The following is a 15,986-nucleotide window of genomic DNA, read 5'->3' as shown; positions in this document are numbered from 1 at the left end:
AGTAAGAATGATAGACTCGTACTTGATAAGAAAAAAAATAGATTAACTATTTTAGGTGGTGTTTTTAAGTAATAGATAAATAAGATAGAAGAATAATTATTATATCTTTTATTTAAATTTATTTAACTTCAAAATAGAGATTTATAAATTATTTATTAATTAATTATTTCATTCCCCACTTATTTAATTTGTAAATAACATATAGATAAAATATCAGTTTTTACATTAATTCCTAAAAATAGCAATTAAATACTAAATCTCAAACTTTTACTTATTTCGTTGATAGAAAATCTTTTCAAAGTCTTCCATTTTTAATTATATTATTATCCTCATCAATTTATTGGTAAAATATGATTTCATTTATTATTTCTTTACCGAAAATTTAATATTCATTATTTAATTAGTTTTTTTAACATATTAATAACTTAATTATGTAGAATTCATGATAATCTATTTTTGGAGTTTAGAATCTTCATTCAATTTGTAATTAGAAATTTCTAAACCCTAATGATGTAAATGTATTATATATTTAAATCAATCAAATAAAGGTAATAAGCTAAGTTTGCTAATAGTGGATAGGGGAGTCTCTTAACAATTGCCTACTAAGAAAATTAATTACATATAAAATTAATTCTCTATTATTTAAATGTTTTAATTTATAAAATGAATAAGTAATCATAAATATTTTTAAGAATAAAGTAAAAATTATTTTTTAATAATTTGAATAATGTTGAGTTGATGTATTTTCTGTTTTAATTCAAGATCCTTACCATCAAATCATTCAATTATAAATGATAAAAGTTATGAATTTTATGTTCTATAAATAGTCAAAACAATTATATTACATTCAATATTTTATTATTAGTTGATTTTATAAAATTAGTAATAATTAAAATGTAACCTCGAGATAGATTGTAAAAATAAATAATAAAAAAGAAATTATTAAAAATAATCTTTATTTTAAAGTATTTTTATTACATTCACTTTGCTATTTTTTACTTAAAATAATATTCAAAAAAAATGTTTTTATGAAAATATTAAATTTTAAAAAAAAAGAAAAAATTTTAAATTTTTAGCAGATTATTAGTTAGTTGGATTATTTCTTACCAAATTCAAATAGAAGTAAAGAGATTAATTAATTTTATATTTCTTCAATGAAATAATACAAGAACAATGAATTTTTAAGAAAATAAAGCATATTTATTTATTAAAGTATTGTAATTATTTTATTTTCAATCGAAAATAGGAATGTTTCCAAAGAAATCTAAGTCAGCAGGTTACCAAACTCTAGTGTTAGTGTCTAAGTCTTTAAGTGCTTTGATTTCTTCTTCAGAAAGCTAGATATCTTAAGAATCAAAGTTTTCTTTTAATCTGTTTACCTTTTCAGTCTTAGGAATGACAGAAATACCTTGAGATAAAAGGAAAGAAAGCAAAATTTAGGAAACGGTAGAATTGTGTTTCTATGCCAATTCTATCAAAACTTTATTTTAGACAATTTCATTAAATCTAGCAAGAGGAGAATAAGCAGTAACATGGACATTAATTTTTTGACAGAATTCTACTAATCTTTTTTGTTGCAAGAAAACATGAAGTTCAATTTAGTTAACTACTGGCTTTACCTTAGCATAGCTCCATAAGTCAAGTAAACTTTAGACGTTAAAGTTAGAAACACCAATTGATTTTGTCAATCCTTTTTATTAGACTTGCTCTAATTCAGCCCAAATAACATGGACGGGTTTATGATTAATTTCAAAGGTTTTAGAGGGACTAGTAAAAGTCCAATGTAAAAGGAATAAGTCAAGGTATTCGATTTGTAATTCTTCTAATGTTTATTTTATCTTTTATTCAGTGTCCCAAGTCTTAAAAGGGAAGATCTTACTAACAATGTATAAATCTTCTCTCTTGTATTTACCTTCACTAAAAATAGTTTTTAGAGCATCTCCAATCATCTTTTAGTTATCATAAACAATGGCAGTGTCAATGTGACGATATCCTAAATCCAAAGCAGATCTGATTAAGTTGGTCATTTCTTATTAGTTTCTGGATTCCCAAGTACCTAATCCAAAAATTGGGAAATTAGTTCCATCATTTAATGGAACAGTTTTTGCGAGTTTTAAAGCCATTTTATTATTTATGAATTATCTAATGTTTTTTATTTTTATAAATTATTATTAATATCCATAACAAGACAAATCTTTTTAAAAATAATGAAATAAAAAAATTCTAGGCAATCAATTTATTGATGTTTACTCTAAATTTATTGAAAAGCTATCAACTTAAAATCAATTAATCATTACATTTATTAACTTAAAGTTAACAATTTCCCTAAATATTCTCAAAGTCTTCCATAAATCTTCTTTTTCATATTAAGTTGTAACAAGTTGTAAAAATGTCTTTAAAAATCAAAAGAAATGTGTTTTATTCCTTTAAAATGTAATTTAAATCGTATACATTTATAATTAGATATTTTTTTGAATAAAATTTATATTGAAAACATTTTATTACAAAAAATAAGAGCTTTATTTGCAAATAATTAAAAAATAAGTTTTTCTTTAGTAATTAAAATTAATACATTCAGTATTTTATTTTGATTAGTATAATCTAAACTTCAATATCAAAACTCTTCTATAAATTATTTTATCTACCTTAATTTATATTATTTTATAAATTGACTTCTTTTATTTTGAATATATTCTACTGTTTAATATTAAAGTTGGTAAATTTAAAAAAAAAATAAATATGTAATATAAAAAGATAAATAAAATACAATGATGCACTTTAATTTATTAATTTAATCTTTTATTTATTTAATTTTAATGAAAAATAAATTTTTATTTTTAGTTTGTATTTGTTCTACTCAATAAATGTTGTTTTTTAATATATTTCTAGACCTAGGTGATTTATTTTTAAAGTGGCTAGAAGTCAATCTTTTATTATTTAAGATATCATCTAATTTATCTAAGTTAATCTCAAGCGCCATATCAACAACAAATGGTTTATTAAAGTTTTAACTCGATAACAACTTGGATTTTTATCTTCTGAATAGAATTAGTTTTCTTATAAGAAATTCTATAGTTATTATTAGCTAAAATACTGCATAAATTATAATTATTACATTTACAGTGTTTGTAAGGCTAAAAATTGTTGAATAATTATTTATTTTCTCCATTAGTAATGAGAATATAGAGAGGCAAAAGACAAATAACTCACTAATAATTAAGAAAACTAAATCCCTTAACTAATTCAAATGTGGTTTGAATTTAATAAGAACTAAGCTAAAAAGAAAAGAAATACTTAGGAAAATATAATAATAAATTTACAAAGGAGCAAGAGATAAGCATACTACACAGACTATTTTCTTAATTTCTAATATCGTCCAGAAGTACTAATTAAAGATATTGCTAGTGTTTAAATTATCATATAAGAATTTATAAATTTACTCATTAACGTGCCTTGACTTTTAAAAGCAAATTACTAAATTAAAAAGATAAATTGAACCCAATATACCTAAAATAATAAAAGATAGAGACTCCATCTCAGAGATATTGCTGATATTTAAAAATAAATTTATAAGGAAGTAATTACTGAATATTCTTATCAGCTTTATTTAGCAATTCCAAAGAAAAGTGTTGATTATAAATATAGAAGTAATTTTTGATCTAATTAAATATACTATTAAGGAGAACACTGTAAATAGTAATAGAACTATAGCTACTAGTATCAAATTATATGAAATTATTTTATCAATGATTAATTTATATTTAACACCAAAGACTACTTCATAAGCAGAGGACGTTATATTTGATGATTTATAGTAAATATTTAAGAAATTTAGGATAGTGAATGATTTGAATGGTACAATTGTAGAGTTTTAGTTAAGAAAATAAAGGTTTCCTAATGACTGCATTTAAAAGATAAAATAATCTGCATATGGATGTATGTTTATAAATAATTATGGTAAATATACTATAAATAGCGCCTATATTATTTAATTACTAGAACTTTAAAAGTTATTGTTTGGTTATAGTGTTTATTCAATTTTACACTCAGCTACTCCACTCTCTATATATCCTTCTTTACAAGAACACGAGCTTGTCAATTGTTATATTTAGCGAGTATCTGAACTACATTCTTGACAAGCATAATCTTTATGTGGTATGTAACATTTTGAACATGAAAAATGGCAATCCTCCTTTTAATAAATACGTTCTTATGAATATTTATCGCATGAAGATTAATCTTAACATAATATGCAACTTTGAATGCAATTTTATTTACATCCAATACCAAATTTTCCATTTCCACAGTAACACTTTCCATTAAATAAGTATTGTAATTCTTTTTAGCAAGATAAGCAATATTAATTTTATTAATTAGGATCACTGCAAGTCAGACAGTTAATATCATTACATAGTTAACATTTTAAACTTACCCAATCGCAATAAGTGTTATTTGGAGGGTTATCTTTTGTGTAACATTAACCGTTGAAAAGAATTGATTTATTCACACAACTTAAACATTTCTAAAGACCCTTAGAAGGATCACTGCAAGTCGCACAGTTAATATCATTGCATGGTTAGCATTTTAAATTAATCCAGTCACAATAAGTGTTATTTGGAGGGTTTTCTTTTGTGTAACATTGGCCGTTGAAAATGATTTAATTATTCGAACAGCTTAAACATTATTAAGGACTCTTAGAAGGATCACTGCAAGTCGCACAGTTAATATCATTGCATTTTTAGCATTTTAAAGTAGCCTAATCACAATAAGTATTATTTGGAGGGTTATTTTATGAATAGCATTTGCCATCATATAAAAATTGATTATCCTAGCAACTTAGGCATTGTTAAGGAATTGAATTAGGATTACTGCAAATTTTGCAGCTTAAATCTGTACATGGCAAACAGATCAGCTTAGACCAATCACAATAAGTATTATTTGGAGGATTATCTTTTTTGTAGCATTTACCTTAATAAGGTATCTATTAATCATAGCATGTTTAGCATTACAAGTTTTATTCTTAAGATAAAATACATGTTAAGCAAGTTTTTTCACTGCAATCTTAGCAAATTAAATTATCATTACATATTGTATTATCAGGTTACTTAGAAAAGCATTAATTATTAAATAAGTAAAATGTGTTTATGCATTAAGTGCAATTAAATTGACTAGGATTTCCTTCTTTACAAATTTAACAATTATCTATTTTGCAATTTTAACATTTATAAAATTAATCTATTTGAGTGCACTCATAGCCCACTGGTATTTCAGTTTAGCAAAGTTATTTATCTTACAAAAAATATTATCCTGAAGAACAATCTAAGCATTGTTAATCATTTAAAGGATTTTTAATATTGCATTTATTTATACAAATATTTCCAGTTATATCAATATCTTAGTTATTCTAACATACTTTTCTATAAAAGAATAGAAAACTTGAAGTAGATCCTGTGCATATTGATGAATCCCAAGTATGATAACTATATGTTATTGTATCTGAATTAAGTGTATAATTAGTTAATTCTAGCCTAGGATCTTATTCAAATTTAAAAGTACTAAACTAATATTAGTTTATAGAAGTATAAAAATTACTATAATTTTGTTATTATGTAATTTAAATTTTAACTATTTTAAAATATACAGGAAAATATCTCTTATAATTTGTACAATTTTGTGAAGAAAAACATGCTTCATTAGTAGGGTTTTAGTATTTATTGTCATAGTTTGAAATAATCCCATATTAACTAGGAGGATTAACAACATATTCGATTATTGTATAATATACATCAAATATAGTTAGAGATAATTAACTTGTAGTAATTGTAATAATATAATTTTAATTATCTACATTTGTAGCAAAAACTGTTAAACTAAAACTATTCATTGTAGAATCTTTAGCAGAAGATTTCCAGCCTCTAACTACTACCATAACATTCTTAGTACCTTAGAGGGTAGAAGAGTATGACCTCTTTTCTTAAAATTAGTAATTGTCAAAATTAATATTTTGTTAATTTTAATTTATAACATTTACAAAAGGAAATTAAGAAGTATCAATAGCTAATATGTTAACTTTAATGCCTGTTAAATAGCTTGTGCTTTAATCAGAAATTAGTGTTATATTACATTAAGTGTTTGTTATAGATGAAGCAACAAGTTCAAATAAAATTTGTTTATCTGGATCCCATTTGTTATTATAAAAACCGACTCCTACAATTACTAAAGGAGGTTTTTTAAACTATTTTGAAGAGAAATCAATTACTTAAAACTATGGATTATCTTCCTTATAAAATCTAAGTTTGATTGATTATTAATAGTAAATAAATGGAACTTAATCATCATATTGTATTTGAGCACATATATTATTAACTTGATAGGTGAAAATCACTAGAAAGAATTTAATAAATCGTGAAACCTTAAAATTATTATTCATTTATTCAAAGTGTGTTGTGCTAGTTTTTTTTAATATTACTACAGTTAGCTTAATGTTAAGTAAAAACTGACTTTTCTCTTTTTATCACCAAAAATTAGAATGAATTCTTTGAATTATTTAATAATTATAATACTGTTTTATATTTTATTTATTTCATTGATAAAAAAATTAGCTTATCAAATTTTGTTAGATTCAGCATTTTTAGAAAAATATTAAAATTCTCTCATGAACTATTATCTAATTATTAAGCAGAATTAAAAAAGTACAAAAATCGTGATAAAAAAATATTCGAAATAATAATATTATTAAAGCAACATATAAATAAAAAAGATAAGCAATTGATTTATTTGTACTATACTTCTTTTTTTTAATTATTTATATTTTAACACATCCTTCAAACGAAAATCGTTCAATTTTCTTATGATTTTAAAAATTTAGGAAATGCTATAATCATTAGAAATCTAAGATGATTGATTATTTTTTAATCTCTCTAATTATTCAAATGTATTAATACCCATATATGAATCATTTTCTGTTATAGAGGTGGATAATTAATTTTTCACCAGATTTATTACTTCTCAAATTAATAAAATATTGTAATATATCAATAAAGCATGATCTATCTGTAGTATTATTTCTTTTATTCAAGGAAGAGAACCTCAAAATAGATCCCCATAAAAACATAAGGAAATTTTTTTAAACTCAAGCTTTGAATTTAAAATTATCTTGAAACAATTAACCTTTCTTAATAGGAAACTAAATTATAGTATTGTATACAGACCCTATCATCTTTACCTTCATCTTATAAATTTATACTATTATTTTGAATAACTAAATCCTGTACTAGAAAAAAATATTTGTTTAAATCACATAAAATCTTAGTAATATTAGTAGGCTTTTATTTATGAGTGTGAAATTTTAATTACTTTTTCATTCATGTAATACAATTAATTTTTTTTTTTTGATTAATTTTGAAGAAATAAACACAAAAATTTAAGCTTACAATAGCTTAAAAATTACTTATATTAATCTTTCTTGATGTAAGATAATTTAAAATCTATTTCAATCTGAGCATTTCATTTTGTTTAGTTAGATTTCTTAAAATAAATAAAAATAAAAAAAATTAAATTTACACCATAAATTTGAAGAGTATATTTATTAAAAAAATCAAATTTTCCTCTTGAAATTTACATTAACCAAACAATTTTAATTTTCCTCATAATTTAATTATACTTAAAATAAAATAGAAAGTAATTTCAAGATTTATCAGAATTCTTAAAATGGGGGGCAATTCTAATAAACTAATGAAAAAATTAACATTTTCAAATTTTCTAATCCTAAATAAAACATAAAATTAGGAAAAAATGATTTTTGTTTCTTCCACTATGTAACTGAAAACTTACTTTATCGGTTATTAATAAATTTATACTATTAATTTACAGTTTTCTATTCTCAAATATAAAGGTTTATTTTTTTTAAGTCAATAACTTAAAATAAAATTAATGATTAAATAATTTTTAACCATTAAAACAAAGTCTAAGGAGAAGACAAAACTTTTATTATGAATTTGACTTAATCAGCAATAGAACATTTTATTAGCAATCTAAGAAAAAAACAAAATTAACTATTAGCTTTATTCTTTTATTTATTTTTCTTCAAATTTTAAAGGATATTTATTTATTATTGAAATTTTTCCATTTTTATAATTTTACAGTAAGAAATTATTATGAAAATAAATTTTAAGATAGAATTTGTTTTTAGAATATCCTAAATTAGAAATTTAAGTACTCAAATAGTAGTTACTGGAATCATTTGTAACGCATCATAATATATTTATATTTACTCATACTTTCTAACATATTGATTTTTTTCCAAAAAGTATGATAGTTTGACTGTAATCTAAAAATAATTAATTAGTATGATATTAAGATGTTAAGTACAATTTAGAATATATTTTCTTTTATTAAAATACATGCAAATATCTTACAAGTTACAATGCTTTGCTTATCTAAAAAAATAATAAATCGAAGTTAGATAAAAATGAATCTAAGTTTTGTTAAAGCTAAGTAAATTATCTACACACTTAAATTAAAAGAAAAATAGAAATTAAAGTTTTGTCATCCAAAACATAAAAAAATCATTTCTAAATTTTATGACTATTTTACAAAGCAAATAAAAATTATTGCATTAAGTTTACACTTGCATATCTAATTTCAAGCCACAAAAATAATTTAATCAGATAGATTTTAATTAAATAAACTGCGGAAATTTTCAATTTGAAAGATAAATGATTGATAAAATAATACATAACTCAAAAATATTAAATTAGAAGTAAGATAAATATTAAAAATTGAAAAATAATAGCAAGCATCTATATATTCTATTAAAAGATTATAAAAAATATTTTTTTTAAACAATATTCAAAGAAGTATTTATGAAAATAAAAAAAATTAATTTATTTTTCAACTACAAATAAAAAAAATTTAAAATCTACTTCCTAACTTCTTAACAAGAAAAAGAAAATTAAATATTAATATAATAAATATTTTTAAACACATTGGTTTAAATTAATATAACTACTGTGGGTACTGATGTTTAAGAGGATGAAAAAAAATAATTTTTTTTAAAAAAATTCATCCTTTTTGGTGAATTTAGTTTAATCAATTTTTAAAATAAAACTAGAACCTTTTGTATTAATACACATATAGTATATATTATTAATATCAAAAAAAATGAAACAAAAACTTAATAAACTAATAGTATCCAAATAAATATATTTATACAACTAAAATAAATTGCTATTTTAATAAAAATGTTCATCATTTTATGATTTTATATTTCATTTTAGATTTCTATTATTACTGTTTTATTTTGCTAAATTCAATAAATACTTTTTGTTAATTTAGTTTTTGAAGGTGATCTTTTCTTGAAGTATGATGAAATTTATTTAGATTAATTTAAGATGGTATATAAATTATCAATATTGATTTCAAAAGCCATGTTAACTTCAAGAGGTCTGCTAAATTTCTAACTTAATTTTTACTTTTGCTTTTGTTTTCTATAATTAATAAACTTTCTAATATTATATTCAAGAAATACTACCATTTAAAATACTCCATATATTATCACTAATATATTTGTTAAATTTGTTAATTAACAGATAGTTGGATAGTCATTCACTCTCTTCAAAATTATTGGGAAAATAGAAAGGCAAGTTACAAATAAATCACTGATGATTAAGATAAAATAATCCCTTTTTCTATTCTAATGAGGTTTAAATTAAGCAAAAATAACTCCTAATAAAAAGCAACTACTCATAAAAATATAAATGTAAACTTCAAATGGAATTAAAGATAATAATATGACACATACTATCTTCTTGATTTCTAGTATCATCCAAAAGTATCTGTTGAAGATATTATTAGTGTTTAAATTATCGTATAAGAATTTAAAGTTTTACAAATTAACACACCTAGACTTTTAAAAACAAATTATTAAATTCAAAAAATAAATCAATGACAGTATTCCTAAAATAATAAATGAAAGCATAGTCATTTCTTTGAAGTTACTCAAATTTAAAAATAAATTTGTAAGAAAATAATTGCTTGAAATTCTGATCAACTTTAGCTAATAATTCCAGAGAAAATTATTGATAATAAAAGTAGAAGTAATTTTTGATCTAAAAATTATAACTACAATTGAAAGCAAAGTAAGCAAAACGATAGTTATAGTGAGCAGGAGCAAATTTTAGGATACAAATTTATCAACGATTAGTTTAAATTTAATACCAAACACCGTTTCAACATTTTTGTCTTAAACTTAATATTATTCATAGTAAATGTTAAAAAAGTTTAATGCTGCAATAGATTTAAATGGCGTTATTGTGCTATTTTAATTTACAAAATAAAGATTTCCTAGTTGTTGCATCTAAAAAATAAAAAAGTCTGCATATGGGTGTATATTTATAAATAGTTAAGGCAAATTCATCAAAAATAAGATCTAAATTATTTTATTATTAGCGTTCGAAACTTCTTGATTAGGCTTTAAAGAATTTTCATCATAACATTCAGCTTACCCTATGTCTGTAAAACCAGATTTGCAAAAACATGAACCAGTTATTTTCTAAAGCAATCGAGTATTTGAACTGCATTCTTTGCAACCATAGCTTTTATTAGGGATATAGCATTTTGAACATGAAAAATGACAATCTTAATTTTAATAAATATGTTAATCTGAATATTTATCACAAGAAAGATTATCTTCACATAAAATACAACTAGAAATACAATTTTATTAGCAATTTGTACCAAAAAATCCATTCCCACAGTAACATCTACCTTAAAATAGGTAAGGAAATTATTTTGGGCAGCTTAAGCAATATTATTCTTGCTAATTTGGGTTATTACATGTTAAACAATTAACATTTTTACACTGTAAACACTTCAAAGTATCCCAATCACAATAAGTATTATTTGGAGGGTTATTTTTTGTATAACATTTGCCTTAGTAAAGAATCTATTTATCTTAACAGCTTAAACAATATTATGGTGCTACACTAGGGTCACTGCAAGTTAAACAGTTATTATCTTAGCATTATATACACTTCAAATTAACCCAATCACAAAAAGTATTATTAGGAGAATTATCTTTGGTGTAGCATTTACCATTGTATAAAATTTAGTTAACTTAACAAGTTAAACATTCTTATATAGATGAATTAGGATCACTACAAGTCAAGCATTTTGAATCTTTGCATTTAAAACATTTGAAATTATTCAAATCGCAGTATGTATTGTCTGGAGGATTATCTTTGGTGTAGCATTTACCATTGTATAAAATTTAGTTAACTTAACAAGTTAAACATACTTAAGTCGACTAATGAGGCTCACTACAAGTTAAGCATTTTGAATCTTTACATTTAAAACATTTTAAATTAACGAAATCGCAGTATGTATTGTCAGGAGGATTATTTTTGGTGTAGCATTTACCATTGTAAAGAATCTATTCATTCTAGCAACTTAAACATTATTAAGCCTATATTTATGGGTCGGAGCAAATCTAACAACTATCATCTTAGCATTTTTAACAATTTTGTTTAACCCAATCGCAATATGTATTAATTGGAGGATTTTCTTTGCTATAGCATTTATCATTGTAAAGAATCTAAGTAGGATAGCAGGATAAACATTTTTAAGGAAATTAATTAGGGTTATTACAAGTGAAGCAGCTTGGATCATTGCAATTTTTACAATTCAAAGTGTTATCACAATAAGTATTCGGAGGTTAAGTTTATGTACATTAATTATTAAAAAAGTAAAATTAGTTAATACATTATATACAATAAAGTTAATTATCACATTCTTAACAATTATTTATATTGCAATTTTAGCATTAATAAAATTAATCTATTAATTTACAGTAATAACCTATTGGCTTTTAAGATTGGCAAATCTATTTATCTAATAATAAGTATTGCTATGAAGCGCAATTTAAACATATCTAATCAGATTTAGAGCTGCAATTACTTATACAAGTATCTGTATTTAAATCAATATATTGGTTGTTTTGGCAAGATTTTTTGAAAAAAAATAAAGAAGTAGAAGTAGAACCTTTACAAATAGTTTTATCCCAAACATTAAAGTCATATTTTATTATATCATTTTCAAATTTGAAATTAACTAATTAAATTCTAGGATCTGATCCATCTTTACTATCAAGCTACTTTGTAATAAATTCAAATTAGTTAATAGAAGTAAAAAAATTACTATAAGGTTATTTTGAAATAATTTACATATTTTTTACCTTAAAATTAACTGTAAAAAATCTTTATTGATTATTGCATATTTATTAAAAACACTTTTAATCTGTAGGAGCTTTATAAGTGTCATTATAATTTGCAATAACACCATAAATACTAGGTGAATTAACAGTATATTCAATAATAGTATAATATACATCAATAATCTATTATGAATATTAACTAGTAGAAATTGTAATATTATAACTTTAATCATCTACCTTTGTAATAAAAACAGTTAAGATAAAACTATCGTTTAAAGAGCTTTTAGGAGAGGATTTCCAACCCTTTATTACTACAATAGCTTCTTTATTACCTAAGAGCTCTGTTGAGAATTTTTTTGTTTCTTAAAATTAATACTGATTATCAAATATAATATCTTTTTTTTATTCATGTATAACTTATATGAAAGGATATTGTAAAGTATCTATTGCAAAAAAATTAGCTTAAATACCATATAAAAAGCTTTTAGTATTATCAGAAATTAATTTAATATTACAATTAGTATTTGTAATATCTGAAGATGAGAGCTCAAATAGAATTGGCATTTCTGGATTCCATTTGTTGTTGTAATATCCAATGCCTAAAATTACTTTAGGCTCACTTTAAAAATTTTTTGATGAGTAATCTATTTTCTATTACTGTTTAATTGATTGATCTCCATATTTTTTTAGGAATATATTTGATTTGTAAAAAACAAATGGGACTTAATCGTCATAAATCATTTATGAATAGGAATTAAAGTCGCATAAGATATGAATCAAAATAGTTATTTTAATAATAAAAGATGTTTTTATATCTAGTTTCATTGATTTTACACTTTACTTTTTGTGTATTACTTCAGAAAATTTAGGATGGAGTTTTAATGCTTGTTTTATATTTTTTTTATTGTTTGTTTAAATAAATTATCTTTTCAAAAAATTGAAAGTATTCTAATAAATCTCTTAATTTATCTTGGTCTACAACTTATAAAATAATGTAAGAATTAGATTATTTATTATTCATTTCTTATTATATCAATAAAATTAATCTCCACAAATAATTTAAAAAACTTTTTTTCATTATAAAAATATGAAATTATTAAGAAATTATATATACATATTTCCTTTATTTATTTTTTAATTTTAAAATAATTAATTTATCGCTTTTATTTAAACTAAATAAAAATAATCAACAATTTTAGAAGAATAGCTATATAACACTATTAATATATAATTTTATTATAAATTAATAATAATTGCGTAATATTTTTGTTTAAAGATTTAAAGCATTTATAATACAAATAAAAATTTGGTATTCTTTGTGAGCATGAATCAAAAAAATAAATGGAAAAAGGATTTAGATTTTATTGATAGATGTATTGAAAAACAAGTTAACTTTATATTTTTTAAAGGTCAAAAATTAATTAAATTAAAAATACGTCATCTAATTAATAGTATCAATCTAGGACGTAGTAATTTGTAAATAAGTAATAAGATACCACATATTAATTATATTGTTTTGTATCTTATTATTTTTTTAATGATTTTTTAAGGTCTCAAAATTAAATTGATAATTTATATAAATAATAAATACTTATTAAAGTTATGAATTTAAAATGTATTTTATTGGTCAATCTTAAATAGCAAAAAAAGCATTTACAATTTCTTTTTCTTTTTTAGAAATATAAAATAAAAAATACATTTATGAATAAAAACCACAAATTATTTAAATAATCTTAGTATATTTTTAGTAATTTAGTGATATAATAATAATTTAATGGTATGAATTCGATAGATATGAATGAAATCAATTTGGTTTGGATTTACCTACGTAAACAAAAAAAAGCGAAATATTATTTACAATTCTTAATTACAAAATAAAAAAATAAATTCTAAACTTTTATTAAAATTACAAGCATTTGCTCTTAAATTTCTTTTGATAAGATAAAGAAAATAAACAAATTTATCATAATGTGAGTAGTATATTTTTGATATAGTTGAATAGATTTTAAAAATTAAATTAAAATGAAATAAACGCTCTCAAGAATTTAAACAATTAAATTTAAAAACTAAATAAAATATCAATAAGTAGTGCTGATTAATAATTGCTTATAAATTCATAGAACTTAGAATATAAATAAGTAGATTTATTAATAAAGAATTTAAATAGAAAACTTATATAGTATGTAACTATTTCATTTTTAATTTCATAAAATTTTTATAAAATATTTAATGAATTAAAATATTAAAATTTATTTTGTTGAAATAGGTTAATTCTCTAAAATTTGTCTTATTTATTGGCAAAATTAATATTTAGCAAAACTAAATATATTAAATTATTGTGTTTCTTCCAGTTAAATATTTATTAAATCTTTTTTGACTCAATTTAATTTTTATGGGTTTTTTCTTCTCGAATTTGGCGAATCTACAGAAAACAGAGGTCCGAATTTGTGAGGAAATACAGTACTAGCAATAGTTTTCATCTGATTCCGAGGATAATAGAGAATCATGTGATTCTGGGAGTGCTGCTAAGATCAAAAGCATACAGCTGATTATTTTTAGGTAAATGAGTCTAAAATTTCCAAATATTGAAGTAAATGACTCTCAAAGCTTTTATTTATGATAGCAAGTTTTGTTACTCCTAATTCTTCAGTCATACTTTACGAAGTTATCTAATTTTTTTCTTTATCAAAGTTCTATAGTATCTTCTGGTTCCTCATCTAAAATTTTAAGTCGGACAAATTTTGAATAATTTTTTACATCATTTATACATAGATATTTTGAGTATCAGCATTTAAATTCAATAACTATATTAGAATCATGTCAATAAAAGATTTGATTAAGCATAGAATATATTAGTAAAGAAGATTGATGATTTAATAAATATTTATAGATGAAAGCTACTTTTAGTTTTATTGTAATACTCTAGACAACTGGCAAATGAAGATGATTAAAATTTTAAAGTAAAACCTAAAGCAAAATTTTGTTTCATGGTATATGGTGCTATTTCTTAATTTGGTAAATCTGTAATGTATATCTAAGATCAAGGTTTTAGCCTTAATTAAGAAGGATATTGTTAAATTAAATTTAATATCTTTTGCTGATGATTACTATAAGATTTTTAAGAACAATAAAAAAAAAGAAATTCAATGATTATTACCTAATACACGATAACGTGCCTTCACAGAAAAGTGGATAAGCAAACAAATTTTTAACAAGAAATGCAATTGAAACTTTAACCATCCTCCTAATATCCCAGATCTCAATTCATAAATTTTATCTGAGATATCATCAAAAAAAGAGTCGAAAAAATAATAACAAAGAAATTAAGAAAAATTGAAATTTATCATAATAGAATATGGAATCAAATAGAATTATAGGAATTTAATTTTTTATTTAAGATTTTTAAAATAGGATAGAAGAATTATAAGCCTTAAAGGTAAGTTCTATTGAATTCATAATCTACTTTTGAAAAATTATAAAAATCCTAATTAATTATCTATATTTTTCATTAATTTTTCATCAAAAACTCATGTAAAATCTGGAATTCTCAATTACAAATTTCTATTAAATTATTTTTAAATTTTTGAATAATAATATTTTTCACATTCTTAATGATTATGATATTGATTTTGTATGAAAAACTCTATATGCAATACATCTTTTACCTTACAATAAAATCTTCTAAATTTTTGATCTAATAATATGAACAATTAATTTATCTATTTACTTTAGCTGAGAATGATATAATTATAATGTGCATATAATTTTTAATTAA

At 21.7% G+C, this 15,986-nt stretch overlaps 3 protein-coding genes across 3 annotated transcripts; all 3 read right to left on the bottom strand. All coding sequences in view use genetic code 6, as the record gives it.

Annotated features, from left to right (window-relative positions):
* Nucleotides 1-1,232: 1,232 nt before the first annotated feature.
* TTHERM_00274500 (aldo/keto reductase family oxidoreductase) lies at nt 1,233-2,123 on the bottom strand (the record flags this gene model as incomplete). Its single annotated transcript, XM_001015990.1, has 1 exon — nt 1,233-2,123. One exon carries the CDS (start codon nt 2,121-2,123, stop codon nt 1,233-1,235), a length of 891 nt encoding a protein of 296 aa, XP_001015990.1.
* A 1,317-nt stretch (nt 2,124-3,440) lies between these two features.
* On the bottom strand, nt 3,441-6,430 carry TTHERM_00274480 (hypothetical protein; the record flags this gene model as incomplete). Its single annotated transcript, XM_001015988.2, has 2 exons — nt 3,441-3,457; nt 3,997-6,430. The coding sequence occupies 2 exons, from the start codon at nt 6,428-6,430 to the stop codon at nt 3,441-3,443; spliced, it is 2,451 nt and encodes an 816-aa protein (XP_001015988.2).
* Nucleotides 6,431-10,416: 3,986 nt separating this feature from the next.
* Nucleotides 10,417-10,854, bottom strand: TTHERM_000274479 (transmembrane protein, putative; the record flags this gene model as incomplete). The annotated part of the gene is made up of 1 exon (XM_012797621.1): nt 10,417-10,854. The coding sequence occupies one exon, from the start codon at nt 10,852-10,854 to the stop codon at nt 10,417-10,419; it is 438 nt and encodes a 145-aa protein (XP_012653075.1).
* Nucleotides 10,855-15,986: the final 5,132 nt, after the last annotated feature.

Source organism: Tetrahymena thermophila (genome assembly GCF_000189635.1).
Source record: "Tetrahymena thermophila SB210 genomic scaffold scf_8254649, whole genome shotgun sequence".
Taxonomy (NCBI): domain Eukaryota; phylum Ciliophora; class Oligohymenophorea; order Hymenostomatida; family Tetrahymenidae; genus Tetrahymena; species Tetrahymena thermophila.
This window is presented reverse-complemented; position numbering and strand designations above follow the sequence as displayed.